General features: G+C 38.8%; 1 protein-coding gene across 1 annotated transcript; it reads left to right on the top strand.

The window, feature by feature from the left end:
* Positions 1 to 1922: 1922 nt before the first annotated feature.
* Positions 1923 to 9559, top strand: LOC143857874 (serine/threonine-protein kinase PEPKR2-like). Its single transcript, XM_077368396.1, has 6 exons — positions 1923 to 2030; positions 3258 to 3944; positions 4830 to 5495; positions 6396 to 7111; positions 8532 to 8828; positions 8916 to 9559. The coding sequence occupies exons 2-6, from the start codon at positions 3313 to 3315 to the stop codon at positions 9275 to 9277; spliced, it is 2673 nt and encodes an 890-aa protein (XP_077224511.1). The 5' UTR covers positions 1923 to 2030; positions 3258 to 3312; the 3' UTR covers positions 9278 to 9559.
* Positions 9560 to 11095: the final 1536 nt, after the last annotated feature.

Below are 11095 nucleotides of genomic sequence, written 5' to 3'. Positions count from 1 at the left end.
ATAACTCATATGGTACCCTAGATCCACACCTAAACTAGTCATAACCCATGTAGACTGCAGTTTACACAAATTGTAGCCAAGTGCAGCTTGGTTGCACTACCAATAGGGTGGATTTTGCAATTAGGTTATGGTAATGAGGGTAGCTGGACAATGGTGACCCCACAGTTTGACGACAGTATTGGCTGGTGGGGGCCACTTGATCAACGGTCCAAATTACCTAACCCATGTGCTGATGTGCTGTGTAAGGTGGATCATCTGGGTCCTTGTTAATGAGGACCCTGTTCTTCTTAACAGAACACTTTGGACTAAATACCTTTTGTAAAATTTATATTCTTTTTCTCCTTGGGCTCCATTTTTTGGACCTGAAGTGGGTGTAAAACAAATTTGATGCCCATTTTTTCACATAAAAGTCAGTGCTTGCAACAAGATACGTAAGCTGATAAACAATTGCAAGGGCGCCCTTCAGTTTATCATTCTTCTTATAGACCATCAAATTATGAAGATCGTCTCAATCGGAAGATAAACGGTCTGGATTATTAAACAGTTTGGCCAGATCCATTTATTGTTCATCTTACAAGGTAATTAATCCTTATCTTCTAGTTTTCTAATTAGCTTTTAATTTGGAGAACCCACCTAGAAGCAGGGATTTATAAAATATGGAGTGCCATAAACAAAAAAATTTGGGAAAAATACACTTAGACACCCTGTGGTTTCTGACACATTCAACTTAACCCCTAATGTTTAAAAGGTTACAAGTAGACCCCCTGTGGTTTCAATTTGTGTAAGGTAGACCCCCTCAGTTGACGGTTCGTCCACAGATTGAAGGGTTAGGATGAACCGATGGAGCTGATTTTTTAGGCACACCCTATCTATGTCAGGGCCCATCAAATGAACGCTTTGGATCATCCAGACAATCAGCTACATTGGATCATCCTAACCCTTCAATCTGTGGACGAACCGTCAACTGAGGGAGCCTACCTTATACAAATTGAAACCACAGGAGGTCTACTTGTAACTTTTTAAACATTAGGGGTTAAGTTGAATGTGTCAGAAACCACAGGGGGTCAAAGTGTATTTTTCCCCAAATAATTTGCGTGAGAGACGGCTGAGGGTTGTTTTGTCATTTTAAAATTTTTAATAGAGGAATGTAATTGGATGGTGCGCAATTATTTTCAAAATAAGGGACTAATTGGTAAATATTAAATTCTTAGTGACTAGCAATAATTTTGCTAAGCACGGTTGCAACTCTGGTCGGATTGAGGCCTACCCGAACCCAACCTGAGGAACTCTCTACTCAACCCGAACACGACCCGGTCTGAGTTCCAACCCGATGAGATTCAACCCAACCCAACTAGAGGAACCCTTTTTTCCAACCTGAACTGGACGACCTGAGTCTTTAGGCATAAATGTACAAACTAAAATCTAAAAAAATGATAAAGAAAATATTGGGTTTCACTCGGTCGGGTTGCCCGAGCCCAACCTAAACTCAACCCGGGTTAGGAAAATTAAACCCGAACTTGAACCAGACCCGAAAGATACCCAACCCCACCCGACTTCTTTTCGGGTTGAACCCCACCCGAATGCAAAGCAATGACTTATTGGAAAAAATCCCTAGATTAAAATACAAGTTTTGGGTTCATAAACCTTTTTTTGTAGAGAAAATCTCTCTCTCTCTCTCTCTCTCTCTCTCTCTCTATATATATATATATATATATATATATATATATATATATGTATATATATATATATATATAGAGTGCAACTTGGATTGGGTAGGGTCGGTTGAACTTTTGCTAAAAAATGAATAGGAATCAACCCGAACCCGATCCGATTTTAACGTAAAAGCTCAACCCGAATTCTAAAAAATCGATCCGAGTTGCACCATACTCGCTCTCTCTTAAACGGAAAGGGAGAGAGTCATACTCATTCACTATTCTAGGCAGATTTTCAGGACGGGTCGTTAAAGTTGCTCACTGTTCTGTTTTCATACTCTCCATTTTCCATTGACCAAACAAATTCTCTCCTTGAAGGTAAGATCCATGTCTCTCATTCCCAGATTTTCTTCTTCTTCTTTCTTGGTTTAATTCTTCCCGCACGCTTTTTTCTGTATTAGCTTTTCTTTCACTTTAAATCCTTTTCTAGACAAGAGCCTACTAATCTCATTAAAATAAAAAAAAACTCTAGTTCGACCTTTTTCTGATTTTTTTTGCCACATCTCGTCACTGAAGACACTAGTTTAAAGTTGCCTACGTTCTTTTTTCTCCTGATTTTTAGCTTCATCTCACAACGATTTATCATGGAAAAAAAAATTCTTGGAGACTTGGCCTTTACCTTTTCCAATGCCTTTTCAATTATTTTCCTATAAATTTTTTGAGGAAGATTTTATATTCTGGGGGTCGAGGTACTAGCTATATTTGATTCCAGTGTCTTTTCAACCATACCACCATGAAAGATTTCCACCCTATGAAAGATTTCCATGGTTTCTAACGGTTCAACACCAAGGTGATGTATGAAAGATTTCCATTAGTTTCTAACAGTATGAAAGATTTCCATTAGTTTCTAACAGTTTCAACACCAAGGTGATGTATGAAAGATTTCCATTAGTCTCTAACAGTTCGTGATGTACGAAAGATTTCCATTAGTCTCTAACAGTTCGTGATGTATGAAAGGTTTTCATTAGTTTCTAACAGTCAAAGTGACGTGAAGTCCAGTAGACCACTTTTTAAGAGTCTGCTGTTATCAAATATTACTTTTATCTTTGACTGTACAGCCTACACTCCCTTTAACATTTTACGACCAATTCCAAATGCCAAACCTGGATTCCAATAATGGGTTTGGCACTCACAATCAGTTGTCATCATCTTAGGGCCTGTTCGTTTAAGATTATGACAACCGATTATTAGTGCTAAACCGATTACTAGAGTCTCATTTAAACGTAATTTTGAGTCTACTAATCATTTTAGCACTTGGACAATCGGTTGTCAACTCTCTTAACAAGATATCCATTAGTTGTATTTTTTAACCTCATCTAATCCCTTTTCAATATTTCCATTAATTTTTATTGGCTGTTTCCAATCCTCTTTCAACCCTTTCAACACCCTTTTTCTGTAAACCTTAACTTCTCTTTCTCCCCGATTCCTTCTCTACAATCCTCCTAGTCCCATTACAGATTTCCATTAGTTTTTTTTTTTCTGATGTGCTGATTGCATTGTTGTTATTTCTAATATGCTGATTACATTGTTTTCATTAATGTTTAGGTAGTCAAGGAAAGGGAGTGACTGTCCAGTTTGATTTGATCTCTCTTCATCGATAATGGGGCCAAACTTATTGTTTGAGGATTGTTCACAGCAGATGAAGAAGTCCCAGAATCAAAAGCAGGCAGAAGGTTCTGCCAAGAGTAGGCTCATTGGCATTCCAACTGCCCATCCTTGCGGAAATTTACCTTATGATCTCCGTGGTAGAGGTCTCAAGAGGAAGTTAGCGTGCATTGAATCTGCCACTCGAATGGGCAGAAAGAAGAAGCTTGAGAAAGAATACATTCTAGGCCACAAAATAGGGGAGGGGAAATTTGGGTCGGTCCGCTTATGTCGGAGTAAGTCCAATGGAGCTGAGTTTGCTTGCAAGACGTTGACAAAACTGGGGGAAGAGACTCCTCATAGGGAAGTGGAGATAATGCAACACCTATCTGGTCATCCCAGTGTGGTGACTCTAGAGGCCGTGTATGAGGATTCTGAATCTTTCCATCTAGTCATGGAGTTGTGCTCTGGAGGGCGATTCCTTGATGACATGATCAAGACAAGGAGATATTCAGAGCACCGGGCTGCTAATTTACTCAAGGAACAAATTTTAGTCATCAAGTATTGCCACGACATGGGGGTCGTTCACCGTGACATAAAGCCAGAAAACATCCTTCTTTCGACGTCGGGCAATACGTATAAAGCGAGGTACTATATTTGATTTGATTCCAGTGTGTTTTCAACCGTACCTCATGACAGATTTCCATTAGTTTCTAACAGTTCCAACACCAAGGTGATATGAAACATTTCCATTAGTTTCTAACAGTTATGTATGAAAGATTTTCATTAGAAAGATTTCCATTAGTTTCTAACAGTTCCGAGTATGAAAGATTTCCATCCCATGAAAAATTTCCATTTGTTTCTAACAGTTTCAACACCAAGGTGATGTATGAAAGATTTCCATTAGTCTCTAACAGTTCGTGATGTATGAAAGATTTTCATTAGTTTCTAACAGTCAAAGTGATGTGAAGTCCAGCAGACCACTTTTTAAGAGTCTGCTGTTATCAAATGTTACTTTTATCTTTTATTGTACAGCCTACACTCCCTTTAACGTTATACGACCAATTGGAAATGCCAAACCTGGATTCCAATAATGTGTTTGGCACTCACAATCAGTTGTCATCATCTTAGGGTCTGTTCGTTTAAGATTATGACAACCGATTATTAGTCCTAAACCGATTATTGGACTCTCATTTAAACGTAATTTTAAGTCTACTAATCATTTTAGCACTTGCACAATCGGTTGTCAACTCTCTTAACAAGATACCCATTTGTTGTATTTTTAACCTCATCTAATCCCTTTTCAATATTTCCATTAATTTTTATTGGCTGTTTCCAATCCTCTTTCAACCCTTTCAACACCCTTTGTCTGTAAACCTTAACTTCTCTTTCTCCCCGATTCCTTCTCTACAATCCTCCTAGTCCCATTAAAGATTTCCATTAGTTTTTTTTTTTTTTCTGATGTGCTGATTGCATTGTTGTCATTGTTGTTATTTCTAATATGCTGATTACATTGTCTTTATTAATGTTTAGGCAGTCAAGGAAAGGGAGTGACAGTCCAGTTCGATCTGATCTCTCTTCATCGATCATGGGGCCAAACTTATTGTTTGAGGATTGCCAGAATCAAAAGCAGGCAGAAGGTTCTGCCAAGAGTAGGCTCATTGGCATTCCAACTGCCCATCCTTGCGGAAATTCACCTTATGATCTCCGTGGTAGAGGTCTCAAGAGGAAGTTAGGATGCATTGAATCTGCCACTCAAATGGGCAGAAAGAAGAAGCTAGAGAAAGAATACATTCTAGGCCACAAAATAGGGGAGGGGAAATTTGGGTCGGTCCGCTTATGTCGGAGTATGTCCAATGGAGCTGAGTTTGCTTGCAAGACGTTGACAAAAATGGGGGAAGAGACTCCTCATAGGGAAGTGGAGATAATGCAACACCTATCTGGTCATCCCAATGTGGTGACTCTAGAGGCCGTGTATGAGGATTCTGAATCTTTCCATCTAGTCATGGAGTTGTGCTCTGGAGGGCGATTCCTTGATGACATGATCAAGACAAGGAGATATTCAGAGCACCGGGCTGCTAATTTACTCAAGGAACAAATTTTAGTCATCAAGTATTGCCACGACATGGGGGTCGTTCACCGTGACATAAAGCCGGAAAACATCCTTCTCTCGACGTCGGGCAATACGTATAAAGCGAGGTACTATATTTGATTTGATTCCAGTGTGTTTTCAACCGTACCTCATGACAGATTTCCATTAGTTTCTAACAGTTCCAACACCAAGGTGATATGAAACATTTCCATCCCATGAAAGGTTTCCATTAGTTTCTAACAGTTATGTATGCAAGATTTTCATTAGAAAGATTTCCATTAGTTTCTAACAGTTCCGAGTATGAAAGATTTCCATCCCATGAAAAATTTCCATTTGTTTCTAACAGTTTCAACACCAAGGTGATGTATGAAAGATTTCCATTAGTCTCTAACAGTTCGTGATGTATGAAAGATTTTCATTAGTTTCTAACAGTCAAAGTGATGTGAAATCCAGCAGACTACTTTTTAAGAGTCTGCTGTTATCAAATATTACTTTTATCTTTTATTGTACAGCCTACACTCCCTTTAACTTTATACGACCAATTGCAAATGCCAAACCTGGATTCCAATAATGGGTTTGGCACTCACAATCAGTTGTCATCATCTTAGGGCCTGTTCGTTTAAGATTATGACAACCGATTATTAGTGCTAAACTGATTGTTGGACTCTCATTTAAACGTAATTTTGAGTCTACTAATCATTTTAGCACTTGCACAATCGGTTGTCAAGTCTCTTAACAAGATATCCATTAGTTGTATTTTTTAACCTCATCTAATCCCTTTTCAATATTTCCATTAATTTTTATTGGCTGTTTCCAATCCTCTTTCAACCCTTTCAACACCCTTTTTCTGTAAACCTTAACTTCTCTTTCTCCCCGATTCCTTCTCTACAATCCTCCTAGTCCCATTAAAGATTTCCATTAGTTTTTTTTTTCTGATGTGCTGATTGCATTGTTGTCATTGTTGTTATTTGTAGTATACTGATTACATTGTTTTTATTAATGTTTAGGCAGTCAAGGAAAGGGAGTGACAGTCCAGTTCGATCTGATCTCTCTTCATCGATCATGGGGCCAAACTTATTGTTTGAGGATTGTTCACGGCTGATGAAGAAGTGCCAGAATCAAAAGCAGGAAGAAGGTTCTGCCAAGAGTAGGCTCATTGGCATTCCAAGTGCCCATCCTTGCGGAAATTCACCTTATGATCTCCGTGGTAGAGGTCTCAAGAGGAAGTTAGGGTGCATTGAATCTGCCACTCAAATGGGCAGAAAGAAGAAGCTTGAGAAAGAATACATTCTAGGCCACAAAATAGGGGAGGGGAAATTTGGGTCGGTCCGCTTATGTCGGAGTAAGTCCAATGGAGCTGAGTTTGCTTGCAAGACGTTGACAAAAATGGGGAAAGAGACTCCTCATATGGAAGTGGAGATAATGCAACACCTATCTGGTCATCCCAGTGTGGTGACTCTAGAGGCTGTGTATGAGGATTCTGAATCTTTCCATCTAGTCATGGAGTTGTGCTCTGGAGGGCGATTCCTTGATGAGATGATCAAGACAAGGAGATATTCAGAGCACCGGGCTGCTAATTTACTCAAGGAACTAATTTTAGTCATCAAGTATTGCCACGACATGGGGGTCATTCACCGTGACATAAAGCCGGAAAACATCCTTCTTTCGACGTCGGGCAAGTTGAAGCTTGCAGACTTTGGATTATCCAAGCGGTTTTCAGATGGTAATTGTTCTTTCCCAATTCAGATAGTTTCTTACATTTTTATTTTCTTTTCATATTTTAAATTAAATGTTGTATGGTTCTGCATTCACAAAATCTAAATGAACATGTATGCTGCTTTGAATGTTACAGATTATTTTTCGACTCTATATTTTATCTCCCTTTCATGGGAATTACTGAAACATTACCTTTTATTGCAACTTCTGCATCATGTGCTCAAAGAAACAGATCGTGATCGAACTCAATGGTTAATAAGACCTTTCATTCACACACTGGCTCTTGCCATAGTACTACTGTAGTTTTATGTATGTATGTGCGAGCTTCATATTCTTTACACATTGTTACTTTAGGAGCAAGACGATGTTCATGAACTCTACAAGTTACTTATCCAACTAGGTGTTCACAAACTCCTCAAGTTACTTGCTTGTCATTCTATAGAAAACATATGTGATTTTAGCTTGTACTCCTTAATAATAGAAGGTAATTGTAGATGTAATCATGGAAATGACATTTTCATTGAAGCCGCACACTATTAATTTCTAGTGCTCTCAAAATTCTTGAAAAATGGCATGGTTTTAAATGTGAATTTAGCTTGTGCTCCTTAATAATAGAAGGTAATTGTAGATGTAATCATGGAACTGACATTTTCCTTCAAACTGCGTGCAATTAATTTCTAGTGCTCTCAAAATTCATGAAAAAAATGGCGTAGTTTTAGAACTGGTAAATTTCAAAGGGGATGATTCAAGAACCTTGGAAGAAGACCTCCTTTTTTTGGTCTGGGAAAACACTTTGGAAATTTTTACCTTGTGCTATTATAGATTATTTTACGGTTGGCAATACATTCTCTTCTTTTTTTCCTCTTTATTGGGTGGGGGATGGGTTTTGAGTTGGAATGTTTGGCTAGCTGAGGCACATGATTGGAAATTAAATATTAGTCTCTAGCCTTTTCCTTGCTTACGATTAATCTTTTAATTCCAATCTCTTCTTAGTCAGTGTATGAATTTCTTCTCTAATGGATGAGCATCTTGTACTTGCTCACTTCGGAATCATAATAGTAACATATTCTGTAATAACAACCCTATTTGATTCCTCTTTTATCTAAAGCCTTCTTGTTGTTCACCAAAGGTCCAAATTTTTTCTTGTGGAGAGAAAATTTGCTTGCACCAATTAGTTAAGACATGTGGGGGCATTTTGATGACAATGTACTTCTTGCTTTTTTGTTTTGAATGGTGACACTGTACTTCTTGACAAAACATTATTCCTGTTTTTTTCAAACACATATGGAAACAATCTAAAAATTTCCGCCAGAAGTTGTATATAAAGTATGTTACTATGTTTATTAAGGATTTCTCATTCTTCTCATATATGCTGATTGTCTTGTATTGAATTATCTTTTTCTCATGTGAGTGTGTACTGTTTACAGGTCAAAGAGTATCTGGTTTGGCTGGTAGTCCAGCCTATCTTGCCCCGGAAGTTATTGTGGGGCATTATTCTGAAAAAGTAGATATCTGGAGCGCCGGTGTGCTCCTTCACGCAATGTTGGTTGGGGTCCTCCCATTTCAAGGGGACTCTCAAGAAGCAATGTTCGAGGCAATTAAAAATGTGAAGCTTGATTTCGATACGGGGCTTTGGGATTCAATATCCAAACCTGCTCGAGATCTCATAGGGCAAATGCTGACGAGGGATGTTTCAATGAGACTAACAGCAGACCAAGTATTAAGTATGTATTTTGACCTTCTCCCCATTTCACTTACTTTATCTGTTTAAAACTCTAGTCAAAATTTTTTGACTGTTAAATGCTTTGCAGGACATCCATGGATTGTCTTTCACACGGAACAATTGTTCAAGACACAAACAGTCAAGACTAAAGTTAGAGATCATGGAGAATTTTCTAGCCAAGTTGCCATCACACCTGCAGTGGAGTTGAAGAGAATTACAGTAAGCAATACCACTCTCCCAGGCGGCGTGAACCTGTTTCCATCTTTGGAAACCTCGAGCCCGAAGTTAGAAAAGCAGGAAGACTGTGTTATGGTTGACGCATTGGCAGCTGCTATCTCGCGTGTGGGAATATCTGAAACAAAGCGGAGTAGGCTCTGCGGCCCTTCCAGCCCGATTCGACCGGAGTTCTTCTCTAACATGAAGGCTAATAATCTCTGTACTGCATTTTAAGTTTGATGCCTAACACCTGACACAAGAACTACACTCTCTGGAATAGTAATCAGATGTGGGAAGTTCTGAAGTTCTGCAACAACACGACGGCAAATTAACTCTTAGCTTGAAGAAAGTGACTAGTCACTCGGGTACTTGTTCGCCAAATAGTGCCTATTGTTGATGTAAGGCCAAAGGCCATGGATTTTCATACAATGTTTATGAAATAAGGAAATTCTTTTTCTTACTCTTGTTGTTGATGTCTAATCCTTTGGAATGAGAGCACTCTTGTGGGGGTTGAGAACTTTTAGATGGTTTGATAAATCAATGAATGGCCCGCAGATTCTTCTAATGGCATTGCATTTCATGGGCAATAAATAAATCAGCGGTAGTGGAATCAGGGACCCCTGCCATAAAATAGGCCTACCTTTGCAGCACAATTAGGGACCTCAACTGTAAAATAGGGCCATCTTTGCAGCGCAGGCTGAGAGGGAATTGTGACTGGTCTGGAACCCTTTGTGAGGCAGAGCGTAGTCTCAACCCCCAAATGGCCCTTTTTTTAAATGTTTTTTTATAGGTGAGCTGGGATTGAACCTCCAACCTCAAAGTTGAAAACCAAAGCCTTAACCAATTGAGACAGAGGATCAACCCTGAAAATCTCATTCGTGGTGCTGTCGGTTACTGTCCCCCTTAACTGGTGGTGGGACACTTTGTGAGGGAGAGTGGAGGACTAGACTTTAGTGCTGGTTGTGCTGATAATGCTATAGTAGCTTTGTGGATGTGTGTCATCCCCGGTGTATGATGGCTGTTTTTTCATTAATAAAATATTTTACTCTTCAAAAAAGAAAGAAGAAGGAACCTTCTTTGGAATGATACTAGAGATCTTATTAGCTGTATTTTCCCAATCAGAGGCGCTGTGGTAAACCTGATTTATAATCCCCCAACTTGAATAGTTTGATGTTGAGCTGCGAAAACATTTTCCTCTTTTACCTTATTGGGAGCTGTTGATGGAATCTAAATTACCAAACCCATGGATTAGTACCCATATCAGCTACTCTTTATGGCATGGGTCGATTTGTTCTGAAAAGTGAAAACCACTTGCATTGTGCAAGTTGTTTGTAAACTGCAGCAACATACATTATACTAAACTAGTCATAAAAAGCCCTTGTAGACTGCAGTTTACACAAATTGCAACCAAAGTGCAAGTGGGTTGCATGCCCAAGAGGATGGATTTTGCATTTAGGTAGAGGGGATGAGGGTAGATGGACAATGGTGACCCCACAGGTTGTTGACAGTTTGGCCTGGTGGGGGCTTCTTGATCAACAGTCCAAATTACCAAACCCATGGATTAGATCCCAGACTACCCATCAACAGAGAAAATGAATTTGTTGCAGTTGGTAAACTATTTCAACTAATGTGTTGAAGTTAGTAAACCATGAAGTTAGCTCTACATTAGTTGAGAAAATGAAGCCTCAGATTTGTATAATAAGGGTATGAGCTCTACATAGCCTCATCCTCTCTTCTCTTGACATTCCATAATGGTTATCCATTTAAAGATACGCTATAGTTTTCATCATCTCTTTAAGAAGATTATATGCCTAATTTTCATCAATGGCTAGTGTTTTTCTTTTTTCTTTTGCCTTTTGTGAGTCTATTTAGCAGCTAAATAAAGTCATTGGGAATCATCCAAAGTTGCACATTATACCCTGCTCTTATGGATTCAGTGTGTTAAGTGCAAAGTTTGTCAATTTTAATGATTTCTTGATCATGGGTGGTTTATCTTTGATGTTTCAGTTTCTCTATCTCTCCTTTCTTTCTCTTACTACCACTATCTGAAAT

The sequence above is a fragment of the Tasmannia lanceolata genome, unplaced genomic scaffold, assembly GCF_043159265.1.
Source record: "Tasmannia lanceolata isolate RefF3 unplaced genomic scaffold, GAP_Taslan_0.1 ptg000025l, whole genome shotgun sequence".
Taxonomy (NCBI): Eukaryota; Viridiplantae; Streptophyta; class Magnoliopsida; order Canellales; family Winteraceae; genus Tasmannia; species Tasmannia lanceolata.
The sequence above is the reverse complement of the archived record's forward strand: the minus strand, read 5'-3'. Positions and strand labels throughout refer to the sequence as shown.